This window comes from Balaenoptera acutorostrata, chromosome 4, assembly GCF_949987535.1.
Source record: "Balaenoptera acutorostrata chromosome 4, mBalAcu1.1, whole genome shotgun sequence".
Taxonomy (NCBI): domain Eukaryota; kingdom Metazoa; phylum Chordata; class Mammalia; order Artiodactyla; family Balaenopteridae; genus Balaenoptera; species Balaenoptera acutorostrata.
This window is the reverse complement of record NC_080067.1, coordinates 39,288,540-39,305,170: the sequence shown is the minus strand read 5'-3', so window position 1 is coordinate 39,305,170 and position 16,631 is coordinate 39,288,540. Positions and strand designations below refer to the sequence as shown.

Here is a 16,631-nt window from a genome sequence, read left to right as displayed (position 1 = left end):
GGAATACTCTCTTTCGGCTGTTTTTAAATCTCAAATAGCTTTCTATCACCCTGCCCCTCTCGGTTTTCTTCACCCTTGGAAAAGTTACTTCTAGTGCCAAAAACATGAAATGAGCATTTATCGTTTTTTATGTGGATGGCTTTTTTCCTTCTTTTTCTTTTCTTATATCTCTCTAACAATCCAGGGACCCTGTTAAAATACTCTTAGAAAGTGGAGATGATCTCTTCGGGTTGGCTTTCGCTAAGATTCTGTTACAGCCTTAGGGTTGTTACTCAAGAGCTGCTGACCCATTTGAATCACACCACATAGGAGCCAAGTGGGAGATGGCATAGGAACCCCAGAGGACCAAGAATTAGGGAACTTCTCCTCTCCCTCCACTGTTCCACCCTCTGACCCAACATAATACCTGCCTATGATGATTGTTCTAAGGGGAGGTTTCCAGTTTCCAAACAAATTGGTCAGCTATCTCTACATGGACAAAATCGCAATGTAACCAAACAGGACCCTACAGGGCCTTCCCAAGACAGACACCACCCGACCCCGCCAAAACCCTCTGTTTTTGCTCCCCTCTGAAGTACCTAGGTAACAGTATCCGATGCACATTTCCTGAGTTGTTTTACAGATGCTAAAACCACCACCAAATGGAAGAACTTAACTACTTGATGACCATGAGCCCCCAGACCGACTGGCACCTAAGGATTCATAATGTCAACCATCCTGTTACCTCAACACCAGCCAATCAGGGAATTGTGCACAAGCTGATCACATACCCTGGGACCACCCTCCCTCACGTGGCCTTTCCTTCGGGGATTTGGGGGTTTTTAGAGTGCGAGTCACCCATCCTTGTATTGGTGCCTTTACAATAAACACTGCACTTTCCTTCACCACAACCCGGTGTCAGCAGGTTGGCTTTACTGTGCACGGGCAAGCGGACCCAAGTTTGGTTCAGCAGCAGCACGGTGGACGTGACAATTAAGCCCTCTTCCCTTCATCCTGTGTGAGGATGGACTGCCTACTAACTGCTGGTGAAACTGCAGGCACAAAGGATGGCTTCTGCCCGTGCATAAACTCTGGATGGGAAAGAGGGATCGTCAACACGTTAGGGAACCGTTGATCGAAACCGCCCACCTTGGCCAGGCACGACGATAACCACTTGCATGAGTTGTCTCACAACAGGAGGTCCTGATCAGGACATGGTGCTGCCGTGGAAAACTAACCAGGAGAATTCGGGAGGGGCGGAAAGGAGGGAGGAGATGCCAGCCCATGATGTGGGCCAACCTCCCAGAAACGGTCATGCTAGAATCCGTTTTGGCTGAGAGATGCAAGAACCACCAGGGAGGACCCTGAGTCAGATCCAATATGGGCACAAGCAAGATGATTGGTCAGAGACAACCCAGAAACTAACCCTATTACCATAAAACCTGAGACCGAGAGCCACATGGCAGAGCAGTTCTCCTGGGTTCCCTTACCCTGCGGTTCTCCGCCCAGGCGCCCCTTCCCAATAAAGTCTCTTGCTTTGTCAGCACACGTGTCTCCTCAGACAATTCATTTCCAAGTGTTAGACAAGAGCCCATTTTCTCAGACCCTGGAAGGGGTTCCCCTTCCTGCAACAAACATATTTCCCCAAACTGAGTATCTCTTTTGACAGAAATCACTGGTCTTTCTGCTGCCTGGTCGAAGGCAGGTGATACAAAATGACTTCAATTTCAGTAGCTAAGAAAACTCAGGGCCTAGGATCAAACTACCAGTTAGGTCATATTCCTAGGACTCCTGGGTCATAATTTTATCAATGATTAAAATAAAATGATTTTTTAAAACACTCTGTAAATATAAAAGCACACCACCTAAAAGCACAACACATCTATCAGGAGTCATGGGGATGAAAATAACAATATCCATCTCTCAGGGCACTGAGAAGATCACAGTGAGAAGACGCGAGCATCTGTATAAAGCACCCAGACCTATGCTTGGTGCGTAACAGGTAATCAATTAAAAAAAGAAATAAATAGTAGGTAGAGTTTACTGTTTTTAGGGAGTCTGTGGACCAAGGGTAATCAGGTGGGGAAGACCGACAGCAGATATTCTGAAACCCTCTCCTCGCACATACTTACTGAGTCTCAGCTCCCAGCAGCATCTCCACTTTCTCGTTCACGTGGTTACTAAGGACCGTCAGCGTAAAGAGGTGACTAGCCGAGTTCTGTCTTGAATAAAGCACTGCGGCACTGTTCTTCCCTGGAGGAGAATTAAGCTCTTCGCTGTCACAAGACTCCACCAGTAGCTGATCTCTTAAGGAATAATCATTGACATTGTAACTTTCTTCACTGTGAGGAAGAGGGAAAAAGAACCTATCAGTAATTCAGTGGACGAGACTGGGACGTTATCGGTGTTCAAATCACATTTTGGGGGAAGGCGGCAGGGGAGGGAAGGAGGACAGGGAGAGAATGATTTATTTTGAAATAGGAATTGGACTCTGAATTAAGCTACTGATTACGTGTCAATATAACCCTCCAAAATTAAACCTGTTAATTACTATTTTTCTGTAGTATACTAAATTGTATCTTACATATAAAAGCAATATTAAAAACAATTATTAGCACCTACTGTGTAGCACAGGGAACTCTACTCAATTTTCTGTAATGGCCTATATGAGAAAAGAATCTAAAAAAAGAGTGGATATATGTACATGTATAACTGATTCCCTTTGCTGTACATCTGAAACTAACACAACATTGTAAATCAACTATACTCCAATAAAAATTTTTAAAAAAACAATTATTAAACCCTCTAGGTTTTATTTTACATTTTCCTGGCATTTTCTTGCAACCAGTGAGACAGGCATGCATCATGGTAGGGCTTGAACAGCTATACTTCCCCAGCCTCACCCCCATCCGCAGGATAGAGGTCGTCCCAAACCTACTCACACTCTGGGTAGCGAAGCTGCACTCGCAGCCTCCAAACCACCAGGCACAGGAGGGAAGAACAGTCCCAGAGGTCTGCTTGCTTCTGGCAAGGTGCCCAACCCATCCTTCCCTCCAACATGCATGGCCTCACCACCTGTTCAGAAACCACCAGGACTGATCCCGCCACGCCCTCTATCCCTGCTTATGCCCAAGACCGCCTGGTATTCCTCATTCCCCTGAATGCACTCTCACCTGCACAGTGCTGTGAACATGCCTAATCGGGCCTCACCTCCCTAAGCCCATCGGCTGAAGCATTCCACTGCACCCTCTGGAAATGCACCTCATTTAGGGAATCCAGCAAAATCTTCTAAATCCTCTGCCCCTTCTCTGAACTCTCCCTTTACCTTCTTGCCTTAACAGACACTTGGCTCTTCTAGAGAGCACAGCCTGCTCTGAAGGCTCTCTGCCTGCTTGAGTCTCATTACTCCTAGACAATGATCGCTTCCTCCTCCCAGAAGGTCCCCAGCTTTGATGCTCATGCCATCAGTCTCTGTCTCATCATCACAGTCATCTCCAGGCCCCTGGATCATGCCTCATCCTCACTCGTGCGTTTAGTTGCTGGCTTACTGTCACTCTCCAACACTACTTCCTTGAATTTCCATGTGGCAATCCTTGCATTACCCCCGCCTCTCAGTTCCTTGACTTCCCCTTCAACAATCAACCTTGTCACTACCACCAACTGCAACCTCTCTGCAATCCCAACGTCAAACACCCCTGTCTAACCAGCCCCGCCAATCCCTTTGAGTCACCTCTTCTAATCCTCAACCTCAACAATTTTAACCCACCATTCCTACAACCCACTCACTCCACCACCTTTCCCTCCATCCTTAAACCCTTTGTGTCCTCTCATTCATGCTTATTCACTTATCCAACTTGAATTTCTTGATACCTACTTACAATCACTCCTTGCAGACACACATTTCCTTGGCAAATCCCAACTCTGGTTAGATACACCTCCCCCTCTATTCTCTATCTGTACTCTCAGTTGAACACGGCAGAGCTCAATAATAACTGCTGAGTAAAATGGATGACCATGCAATACATTTTAATGTATTCTAGGAACCATATTGGATAATTACCTTACTTAATAATAAATGCAAATGTATGAACTCAGGAGAGCTAAGAGATAAAAAAAATCCTTGTGCCCAACTATACTAGGAATTTCGGAATAGGCCATTTTGTTCAAGATTTCTTAGAAAGTTTTTCATTCGGTGGTGGGCATCTATCTGCCTGTCAACCACTCCCTGTAACTCTCTTTAGAAACTTTATAATCATTTTTAAAATTTAGTTTGATAGATTCTTCCCCCTCCAAAACCGGCAAACACAGTTATATCATCTATAAAAGCAAAATACTGCCTATTGATCAAGTCTGTTTGTTGCTAGGGTAATCATCTGTATTAACTGAAAGTTCACATGGCAAGATCGCCTCCAAAGCTCCCCTGAGACTGCCGACGGACCAGCACAACCATACTCAGAATATATAAAATATTTCTCATATCAAAATGAGGCTTATCAAAGGTCACATAATTTTTATAAAAGGAGGAAGCAGGGTGATACACTTTACAAACAAACAATGTTATACTTTTAAAAGACCGTGTTTACCAGAAACAAAGCAGTCGATTTTGGGCAAAGCTGGTGTCAGGCTGCACCCCGCAGGCCTACAAGCCTCGTAGCTGCCCAGCCTCGAGACCGAAGAAAGAGCGCGGAGACAGCGACAGAGACATCAGTGGTTTATTGGAGAGGGGATCTCACACATCCGAAACATCCGCGGCCTGTGCTGCAGACAGCGGGCGGGACAGGGCAGGAGTCTTCATTGCTTGGGGCGGGGGAGACGGACGCTACCATTTATAGGGGGAAGTGACGTCAGGTGGGCTTATCAGTTACCAGGGAGACCAGCAGCTGGGGCTCATCACTCACAGCCCCTCAGGTTAATGACCATCGCGAGGGTAGATGTTTCTCTTTAATAAACTAGCAGATGGAATCATTCTGGCCTGATGATTAGAACAATCACTAGCTGGGGCAGGGGGCAAGCACATTCCTGTGAGTAAGGTGTAGGTGGCACTGCTCCAGCAGGGGATGTACAGAGAACAAGAGAACAGCCATTTTGAGTGGCCTGACCATACAGCAAGTAAAGCTTATAATATTGTCTATAGCTCAGACACAGATGTAGTAAAACCCAGAACTCAGGATAAAACCAAAAAGTAAAAAATAAAGACAAAAGCAAAACCTCAACAACAACATCAAAAACAAGATGAACAAGGACTTGCTTGTTACTGTCCTCTCTCTGCACCTTTGAGTTACTCTTTTGGTCCAACTCACAAGTTTAAAAAGATGACCTGGGGCTTCCCTGGTGGCGCAGTGGTTGAGAATCTGCCTGTCAATGCAGGGGACACGGGTTCGAGCCCTGGTCTGGGAGGATCCCACATGCCGCGGAGCGACTAGGCCCGTGAGCCACAACTACTGAGCCTGCACGTCTGGAGCCTGTGCTCCGCAACAAGAGAGGCCGCGATAGTGAGAGGCCCGCGCACCGCGATGAAGAGTGGCCCCCACTTGCCGCAACTAGAGAAAGCCCTCGCACAGAAACGAAGACCCAACACAGCCATGAATAAATAAATAAATAAATAAATAATTAAAAAAAAAAAAGATGACCTTTTAGTTAAAGACGCCCATTTCCAGTTAAAAATAATTCTGCTTCAGAGAAATCCAAGCTCCTTAATGTGGCGCACATGGGGTATGTAGGCAGTGCCCTAAATAATGACATTGCAAAGGTATTCTTTGTATTCCCAAAGAAATAAAAGGCAAAGAACTCTATATGCTATAAAGCCATCATTCAAGATGACTCAAGTTCCAAAAAGTCTTCAGCATAAAGTGGCTTTACTTACTAGGTAGTCCCCAGTAGAATTCAAGACGAAGAGTTCACAGGAAACTAATGTAAACAAATACGAAAAAACTAGTTAAGTCTTTTTTTCCCTCTTAATTTTCAGAGTTCATATTTCCCCCAGCGTTTGCCTAAATACAACCAGTGTTTGCCTAAATACAAACAATACCAGCTACTGTTGTTTCATCGATGTGTTGAATCTTTGTCTTCGGGGGGTAATTAGAGACAGAAGAAGTAGACAATAGAATGTTTTTTTAATTGTTCTCTTAAGCCATGACAACTGCAATGCCATTAAGACCTAGGGTGACCGTTTGATCCAGTTTATACCTGTGGTTCTCTCAGGTGTCCAGTTGGGATGATACTGGATGAAACTGGCAGCCACTTTATTTATAGCTATGTGAGTTCACCTCAAGGTATCCGTGTCTACACATCTGCACATCTGGGTCATTGAATGTGCCTGGACACAGAACTTTCCCCTGTTTTGCCTTCTGTATCCAAAATAGGATGCAGGAAACAAGTTTGCTTTTTTTTTTTTAACTGATTCAATAGCAGTCACCCAATATCATTATTTCATCTAGACCTGCAAACGTCTTCATTATGTGATACATAATGTCCACAACTTCTTCTCTACTCCTTTAATGAATTTAATATAAAAAACTTGATTTAACAGTAGTCAAGTAAGTTGATGATTCATCCTTGTCAGCTATTATTCAAACCCAATGGGATAAAAACTGAAAAGGAGCTCACTCTTGCTAGTGTGTTTGTGCTCTCTCACACACACACTCACACACTTAATCTCATAAAGGTTCAAAATAATATTTTCCCCTCTCTAAATCTGCTAAATACTGCGTGAAATTCATTCTCCTCATGTCAGCCAGCACCTACTGTCTCTCTCATGCTAATACAGAAGGATAACTGTTAAAATATGGGCTTAAGCAGAAGGAAGAGGAGCGAATCCACAGTCAGATGCAGCCGTTTACAACCCCACTTCCTCCTCCGCCGACCCACCCGTGTCCAGTAAGTACAAAGCAAGCTCAGCTGGGTTGGGAAAGATGCTCCTTTCCTAGGGAAGTTGATGCTAATCAGACTTCCCCATGTTTGTTTCTTCCATTTAGCAAACATATGGTTTACATAGTCTCTGAAACAATTTGGATCATGCAATTAGGAAGTTAAACTGCTCAGAAAAAGGCAAATGGAAAAACCACCTTTCCTCGCACGGAGAAGTTTATATGTAGACTTCCTCTGATTGTCTCAGACGGGCTCCAAGTTTACCAGCTGCTCATGAAACAAGCGGCAGCTTTGTGCAAGCAGAGGCTCCTATCAGGCGCAGCAATCCAATCTATACAAGCCTGTTGCTCTGTGGTATAAACAATGATGGGTCTCCCTGTTGAAACCCACTTAAAGTCCTAGTAACCTCTGTTGAGATTCCTTTCTTTTCTTAACAAGATAAAAAGCTATCAGTAGAGAACAGGATATGGTGGTAAATAAGTACCTCAATTATTCTTCCCTTGGAAGGCGTTCTTTTGTTAAGCAGCTCGATAGTGTTTGGTTCTACTACATGCTACCTAACAGCATGGGCTGAAAACTGATACACCTTTTTGTGAATAGTGGATTTCTTTTTTTTTTAATTAATTAATTAATTTGTTTATTTTTGGCTGCACTGGGTCTTCGTTGCTACGCGCAGACTTAGTCTAGTTGCAGTGAGCGGGGGCTACTCTTTGTTGCGGTGCGCAGGCTTCTCATTGTGGTGGCTTCTCTTGTTGCACAGCACGGGCTCTAGGTGCGCAGGCTCAGTAGTTGTGGCACGTGGGCTCAGTAGTTGTGGCTCGCGGGCTCAGTAGTTGTGGCTCGCAGGCTCTAGAGTGCAGGCTCAGTAGTTGTGGCGCACGGGCTTAGTTGCTCCGCGGCATGTGGGATCTTCCCAGACCAGGGCTGGAACCCTAGCGGGGAAGATTCTTAACTGTACCACCAGGGGAGTCCCAACAGCAGATTTCTTAAAGTGATTATTACGGAGCACTTTGAACTTTCTCTCCCACAGATTTCTATAAAGGTGGGAATTTTTCATACTGGGCATATATTTATTACTTTTAAATCAGGACAGTACTTACAACTGCATACAACATACATACATTTTTAGAATACCAAAGCTGCGTATGTACATACTCAGTAGTGAGTGCAGGGCGACAGACACCCAGCTCCACTCAGGACTTACTCTGGGAAGGCGGGGGAGGAAGAAGGGATGATGATGAAGAGGCTTTAGGTATACCTGCAGTATTATATCAGGGCTTTTGTTTAAAAAGAAGAGATCTGGGCTTCCCTGGTGGCGCAGTGGTTGAGAATCTGCCTGCCAATGCAGGGGACACGGGTTCGAGCCCTGGTCTGGGAGGATCCCACATGCTGCGGATCAACTGGGCCCGTGAGCCACAACTACTGAGCCTGCGCGTCTGAAGCCTGTGTTCCGCAACAAGAGAGGCCACGATAGTGAGAGGCCCGCGCACCGTGATGAAGAGTGGCCCCCGCTTGCCGCAACTGGAGAAAGCCCTCGCACAGAAACGAAGACCCAACACAGCCAAAAATAAATAAATAAATAAATTTAAAAAGAAGAGATCTGACAGTGATATAGCAAAAAATTTATATCTGTTAAACATGGATGATAGGCATCTTAGTGTTCGATAATTTTCTGTATGTTTGAAATATTTTGCAATTCAAGGTAAAAAAAATTTTAATAATAAATGCATAGATGTGAAGACTATCATCATTCCACGTGTCTGTGGATGCCTGAGGGTACAGGTGAAGGGACTCTTGGGCAATGGAATTTTTTTGGCCCTATAAACAACTGATTATTTGCATATAACATCATTGACTGAAAATATATTATAAGGTAAGAGTGAACTCACTAAAGTGGCTGGGTTAAAAAGAAAAAGGCTTTTCTGAGACTTCCCTGGTGGTGCAGTGGCTAAGACGCCACGCTCCCAACGCAGGGGGCCTGGGTTTGATCCCTGGTTGGGGAACTAGATCCTAGATCCCATATGCCACAACAACAACAACAACAAAAGATCCCGTGGGCCACAACGAAGATCCCGCAGGCCGCAACTAAGATCCCACAGGCCGCAACTAAGACCCGGCGCAGCTAGCTAAATAAATAAAGAAACAAACGAATAAATAAATGTCTTTTCCATATATGAATGAATAACACTCAGAAAATATAATGGAAGAAGTGATCTTATTTATAATAGACACAAAACCCACAAAATATTTACAATTAAACTTAACACGTTTCTCCTATATGAAGACAGCTTTCAAATACTTTAGAAGAAGGCCGGAATGGATAGAAAAGTTTGATATTAAAGAGGTATCAATTCTTCCTAAATTAATATATAATTTTACCACCATCTCTTTGAAAAAAATCTCAGGATTTTGGGGGGCAGCAAGGACGGGGAATAGTCAAGCTGATTCTAAAACATGAAGAAAAATAAACATGAAAGAACAGTCAGATTGTGAAAGAAAATGAGAGTGAACTAGCCATATGATATATTAAAAACATATTTTAAAGCTACAGTAATTCAAAGACCGAGACTGATAGGTATTAGCTGACAGATGGATAGTGAAACAGAACAGTGGCTTCACAAATTGACCGCAAATACATCTGAGAATTTACTACATGATATAAGTGACATTTCACATCTGTGGAATATTGATGGTTTAGTCAACAAATAATATTGGGACATCTGGAGAAACATCTGAAAAATTTTAAAAAGCTGGCTCCCAATCTCACTCCATAAACCAGGGTACTTCCTTGGGTCCAAGCTCTGGGTACATAACGGTCATGAAGAAGAGGTAGTGATGGAACAGGTCTTTCTGTGGGGCCTTGTGACCAGGGGGTTGCTTTTACACATGCAAATACCATAGGAAGAGTTCCCACCTTACCCCTTATGAGCAAACATCTTACGTTATTAAGGATGACCAGGAATGAGAAATAGGCTAGATGACCAAGATGGAACCAGGAATATGAAAGCAAAGATGGAGATGGGGAAAACGAGAAGAAGGGTTAGACTATAAAGACCAGCTTTCCTACCCTCCTGCTCAAGTCAGCCTTATCTGTGAGTTGTCTCACCTTCCACCTTGTGTTGTTCTGGAACTTTCTTTCAGAGCCAAAATCTGACAGATTGGAAGGAGAACTTCCAATTCTTCCTTTTGTAAAAGAGTTAAATTTAAAAGAAAAGATACTAGCAAGGATTAACCAAAACAAAACACAATGATTTTCTGGCTCTATCGTCAAAAGTAACATTTATTTTTCACCTAGTCGGTAGCTCCTTTTCCATAGGCTTTGTTTAAAACATTCACACAGTTTCCCTGTGCTGAAAAAAATCTTTACTTGAATCTGCTCGTCAAAAGACAAACGTCTCCTGAGTTAGCAGCTGCCTGCGTTTTCTGCCCACATGCCAGTGAAACTGCTCCCCAAAGTCATGGCGGCCCAACACCCTACCAAATCCAGTGACCGGATGTCACCACTATAGAACTTGATGAGGTTGAGCCCCTGTGACATCCTGAAACTCTATCTTCCTCTTCTAATGCCTTCTGCAACAGTTCTAAGTCATCCTTTTTTATGGCCATTCTCTAAGATCCTCTCCTAGACCCTCTTGTTTTTCTCTCAGGGATTTATAATGACTCTGCCATTTTCCCCATGTGCAGATTCACAAAAGTCCGTGGGGTTTTATAAAATCAAAGAGTTTCTTCCCATTTCCCTTCAAGACACGTACAAGAATTCTTCCTCTGCAGATTTCAACTTGTTTCTCTTCCCCTTCTGAAAACATGACTGCTAAATCCCCACACTTGATCTTGTGCTTAACTGGAATAAGAATACCCTAGTTAAACATTTCTAGGATGGAGGAGATTGGATTATGCTGAAATTTACTTTGAGTTAAGAGGTTGAAACACTTTTTTCACATGACTGAAGTTGATTTCAATTTTAAATCTTGGTTTTAGAATTAAACAAATTTTTAGTAGAAAAATGTACAATTTTAAAGTAATAAAGTACAGTGTAACAGGTAAGAGTACTGACTTGATTGAGAATGTCTGGTAAGAATCCCAATTCCATCACTCACTCGCTTTGTGATCTTGAACAAGTTACTGATCCTCTCTGTGTTTTCTCATATGTAAACTGGGGATAACAATACCCATCTCTTAGGACTGCTGGGAGAATTAAATGAGATAATACATTTATTATCTTTTTGCATGTAGAGCTTTTACAATCATGCCTGGCTTACAGTCAGTAAATGTTATTAGCTATTATTTCAAATCTTCCTGCAGAACATCATGCCTTTAAATTGCCTGGCATTTTGTTAAAAGCCATTATAGGTGCTTTGCAAATGAGTGAGCGGACTAAGCATAATTAGAGATAAATACCTGTGTCAAGAAATTCATAATTTGGCAGGGGCTCCGACCAGCAAAACAAGGTATGATATTTACCCAAAAACTGATTTCAAACAGACTTACTTGCTCAGTTCCTCAAAATAATTCTGAAGACTAACAAACATGCCATACGCATGTTATGAACATTCATTCACCTACAAGCCTTCGTGAACAGTTTTCATTTCTCTTAGGATGGAACATTGCATGGAATTGCTGGGTCAGATGGTAAACCGCTTAACTTTTTAAGAAACTGCCAGACCACTTTCCAAAGTGGCTGTATCATTTTAAATACGTTCTCACCAGCAGCGTATTAGGGCTCCAGTTTCTCTCCATCCTCACCAACATTACCTTTGTCTTTATTATAGTCATCCTAGTGGCTGTGAAGTGGTATCTAACTTTGGTTTTAACCTGCATTTCCCTAATGACTGGTGATGCTGGGCATCTTTTCATATACAAAGCCATTTGAGATCTTTGCTGAAATGTCTATTCAAATTTTTGCTTACTTAAAAATTGAGTTGGTTTACCTTTGAGTTTTAAGAATTCTTTATGTAATCTGGATGTAAGTCCTTTATCAAGTATGATTTGAAAATATTTTATCCCAGTCTGTGGTTTGTCAATTCATTTTCTTAATGATTTTCTTCCTATTATGTAAGTTTCAGGTGTATCAATACATTGCTCAGGAGCACTTTACAGCATAGCCAGCTTTTAAAAGACTCTTTTAAAAGACTAAAGACTAGACTTCCAAAAGGAAAAAAAAAAAACATGCCATACGCTTCCTATTTCATTGTTGAGAAAATAACAAATAGTGGAGAAGACGGTCACATTTGTTGGTAAGGTAAGGATCTGTTGTGATTCAGTGTCACCAAGAAAGATGGCCGATGATCCACAACAGGACCAGAAAGCCCCCATTCCTGTCACCACGGATCTCCAGATTCTCCAACCTGGGACCTCCCTGGCTGCCACGGGACATCCTGAACCCATGGTCCTTGACAAAGAGGAGATGGGCAGGTCCAAGAGGCTGTCTGACATTACTGAAGCTTCCTCTCTGGCATAACCAGAACTAAGCAAGCTCTGAAGAAAAAGTAGGCAGCTTCTGAAGCTGGTGACTCCAAATTACGGGAGTAATCCCCACACTGCAATCCAGGTTTATCTCCACTGACCTCCTTGAATAAAGGGAAAAATATACTGAATTCACTTTTGTCAGCCACAAAGTTATAGTGTCTCCTAATCGGATATGAGGGATGTTACAAGAAAATCGCTACTACAAACATGTACACATGATTCATAACAACTTATAAAAGATTAAGAGTCGATCAATGGTTATCTCTCACTCACTTGCCATCTGACATGGGTTCTTGATGGGGAATGGGAAGGGAGAGGCATGGCATTAAATGTAATTATTCCTACGGCCATATTTCAGAGGCCATAATCCAGGTTTGGCCTTGGAGTGCACCAAACCTTCAGCTGTGTAGCAGTGGCTTAAGGTTTCAAACCATTTTTTTTAAACAAGAAAATATTCTAGAAGCAGAAGAGCAATAATTTGATTTGCGCCAAAACTTTGGGGAGACACAATACCAGGAATAATGATGATATGCAGCAGGTATCAGTCCCTCAGCAGGGACAATTCACTGTGTTAAGAGCTTTGTGTGCACTATCTCACTTAATTCTCATAGACATTCCAGGAAGATGATGACATTGTTATCCCCATTTTACAGATGAGAACACTGAGACTGAGAGATTAAAGGCAACTTGCCCAAGGTCACACGGCCAGGATTTTGAGCGCAGTTCTGTCTGACCCCAGACATCGATACTGTGCTTCTCAGTTGGTGAAGCTTTTGACACTGAATGGCAACATCAACTCTTCTTACAGACGCAGAGGAGACAATACTCTTACTACTCGCAGTGTCAGGGGATCAAGGGTATGTGGGGCGGCGAGAGTAAAAGAGAAGCAGGAAGAGGAAAGGGGGCTCTCTCATTTCTCTCCCACCTCATCTCTCCATCTTGATCTTAGGACCTGATCCAAGTGGTCAGAAACAACCAAGTTTTATGTTCCAGGAATAAAAGTGCTTTGAGTCAGAGTCTTACTGCCTTTTCTTTACCCAAGATACTCAAGTTAATTTTCCGAGGAAGGAGTTTATTCTGCAGAGACAGAGGGACAATGTCAGGTGGCCTCAGTTTTCTATAATGAGAAAGCTGTCAAAATGGAAAAACTCAAAATGGGGCCAAATCAGGCCATGACCCTTTCCAGGGAGTCTGCACCACTTTAAGCTACTGGGCATTCAAACTACTTAGGAAAATGCAAGTTCTAACTTAAATCCCTGCACTCCTGATAATGATCAGGTAGAACTGTATTACAGAAAATCCTTCTTTTAAAACCTGAGGATTTGTAATGTGTCACAGAGTTCAAGTTATGTCAATACACACAATATTTATGGAACTAGGAATCAGGAAGTGGAAAGCTCCTTTCTTAAATATCTGTGGGAAGGAAATGTTAGGAAAAGGAAATGCTCTTCCCCACACTCCGACACTAAATTAGCTAAAGGTAGAGAAAAGCTCACAAAAGCAGTTTGGTACCACTTCTAACTTTCTCCCACGACCAGTAAAACTATAAAAATATTCACTTAACAAAATCTTGCTTTGAAAAAGTTGTTCATCAAAGCAAACAGAAAAGGTGCAAGTTTCTAGGCTATTTTTCCCAATAACATTTCAGGATAGGGGAAAGGTGAAAAAAGTCTAGAAAAATGAAATTGAGAAGTAATAAACATAAATCATTAAGAGAGAAGGTTTTAGAGTCAAAGACTCAGATTAGAATCCTGGCTTTGATGAGAGACCTTGAAAAGAGACTTTATCTCTCTCTGCCTCAGTGTCCTCATCTGTAAAATGGAAATAATACTAGGTTGCTGTGATAACTCAATGGTATATTGCATATACACTCTGAGCACAATGAATGGCGCACTGTAACGTGCAATAACATAGGCGCTTATCATCATTATTACTATTACTACTCATCTAACTATAGGGATACCCAAAAACATCATGGCTAGATCATTTGTGGGTACAGAATCCAGGAGAAGAATGAAAGAAACAAATCAGGACACGATTACATTTACTGGTATGGATAACAAGACTAGACTAGATTTCTGCATTCTTTTGGTATTGTGCCTAATACCCAGACCAGGCCAATCTATCTGCAGCTCTAAGGGCACAGCAGGGCTGACTGGAGAAAAAATGCACTACCAACGAGATACTCACATGAACCACAGCGGGAGGACTAATACCAGCCAAAGGGAAGTGGGTTCTAAATCTCCAGTCACTTCTGTCTTTTTTTGAACCCACCCCCTCAACCCCATTTATCTCAAAGGCAATGTATTAGTTCTTTTAAAGAGTTCTTGGGACTTCCCTGGCGGTCCAGTGGGTAGGACTCCATGCTTCCACTGCAGGGGGCACGGGTTCTATCCCTGGTTGGGGAACTAAGATTCCACAAGCCACACAGAGTGGCCAAAAAAAAAACTCCTGTATTCCAAGCTACCCATGTTAATTGATGTTCTGTGGAAAAGAGCGTTTCCTAGTTGTGGCTGGAACTACCTACTATCGAACCACTGCCTCCTCCCCTGCTTCATGGCTACTCTAAAACAACCCTGGCTGTCCGATTCCCCTGTCGTATGCTGCTTTCCCAGCCTCCTTTATAAGGACAAGTTTTGTGAACCAAGACTGACACGTGAGATACAAGAAGTCTTCTGGGCTTCCCTGGTGGTGCAGTGGTTAAGAATCCGCCTACCAATGCAGGGGACACGGGTTCAAGCCCTGGTCCGGGAAGATCCCACATGCCGCGGAGCAACTAAGCCCGTGCACCACAGCTACTGAGCCTGTGTGCCACAACTACTGAAGCCTGTGGGCCTAGAGCCTGCAAGCCACAACTACTGAGCCCATGCGTCACAACTACTGAGCCCGCGTGCCACAATTACTAAAGCCCACAAGCCACAACTACTGAGCCCGCGAGCCACAACTACTGAGCCCGTGAGCCAAAACTACTGAAGCCCGCAAGCCACAAATACCGAGCCCGTGAGCCACAACTACTGAAGCCCGCAAGCCACAACTACTGAAGTCCGCAAGCCACAACTACTGAGCCTGCGTGCCACAACTACTGAAGCCTGCGCACCTGAAGTCCATGCTCCACAACAAGAAAAACAACCGCAAGGAGAAGCCGTGCGCCGCCATGAAGAGTAGCCCCTGTTCGCCGCAACTAGAGAAAAGCCCGTGCACAGCAAGGAAGACCCAACGCAGCCAAAAATAAATAAATAATTTTTTTAAAAAAAGAGAAGTCTTCTGAAGACTGTCTTGGAAAGGTTTTCCTCTGCTGATAAAAAGAAAAGCCACTTGAGAAAAAGAGTCCCTTTGGCCAGGCTCTATTCTTCACCCTTGTCTCCCTCCTGTGTCTTTGAATGAAATGATGCTGCCTGGACCTGCAGAAGCCACCTGCAACCATGAAGCTACGTGCACAGGGGCAAAAAGTGAACAGAGCACAGTGCAGCTGAAGAACGGGAAGGGGCTGGGTTACTGGTGACCACTGGACCCGGACTGCCCACCCTCGGTCTTCATGTTTGGTGAGAGAGGTAAATGTCTTAATCACTTGAGCCACTGCTATTTGGGAATTCTGTTACTTGTAGCCAAAAGCCTTCCTAAATGATCCAATAGTGAATCTCCCAAAGAGGAATGGAGTATGTAGGGTTTTCCAAACTCACTTGACTTCTTATGTATGTGTGTGTGTGATAATTCAACATTTTTATCGCTTAAACCCTTCTGCATGGGTAGCTCAAAACATTAGTTGACACAATAGTACAAAATAAAAGCAAGCCAAAAAAAAAAAAAAATAACTTCCTCTATAGAGCACAGTTTTGCAAATACAATCCTAAGTGTTTTTCAGATTGAGGTTACCTGTCATTTATGGATAAGTTTATAGATAAAACTCCAGAAGATGTGAGAAGCCACATGATAAAGTTCCAGACTTGCTTTTACCAAAATTAATTAAAAATGAATCTATAATGGAGCAGAATACAAAACTCACATGTCTTTTAAAAATAAAAGAGAATTCAAAGAAATTTTAACTTGGGTGTGGATGGGGGGAGCCTGCCCAGTGAGTAATGCAGTCACTCAAATTGTTTATATTTAACCATCTAGATGATTGGTTCACATTTGACAAATATTTATTAAATGGTCATTACAGGCCAGGCGCAGTCTCTGCACTGAGGATGCAAAGGTCAACACGACAGACATGAACACATAGTAACACAAATATTATGACAGAGAAAGGGCAGGGTTCTATGAGAACACAGAGCAGCGGAAATCAACCCACTCTAGAGGAATGGATAAGAGCTCCCAGT

At 43.0% G+C, this 16,631-nt stretch overlaps 1 protein-coding gene across 4 annotated transcripts in view; it reads right to left on the bottom strand.

Annotated features, from left to right (window-relative positions):
- The window catches only part of ARHGEF26 (Rho guanine nucleotide exchange factor 26), a 167,621-nt gene that overhangs the window by 37,868 nt on the left and 113,122 nt on the right, over positions 1-16,631 (bottom strand). For 2 of the 4 annotated variants that reach the window (XM_007164806.3, XM_007164805.3), the window contains exon 12: positions 2,112-2,321. The exons of 1 other annotated variant lie outside the window; for it this stretch is intronic. In XM_007164806.3, the coding sequence (XP_007164868.2) occupies positions 2,112-2,321 (210 nt within the window). Of the gene's footprint in view, positions 1-2,111; positions 2,322-5,844; positions 5,887-16,631 lie in introns of those variants that run through there. One more of the 4 variants, XM_057545164.1, reaches the window with a different exon arrangement.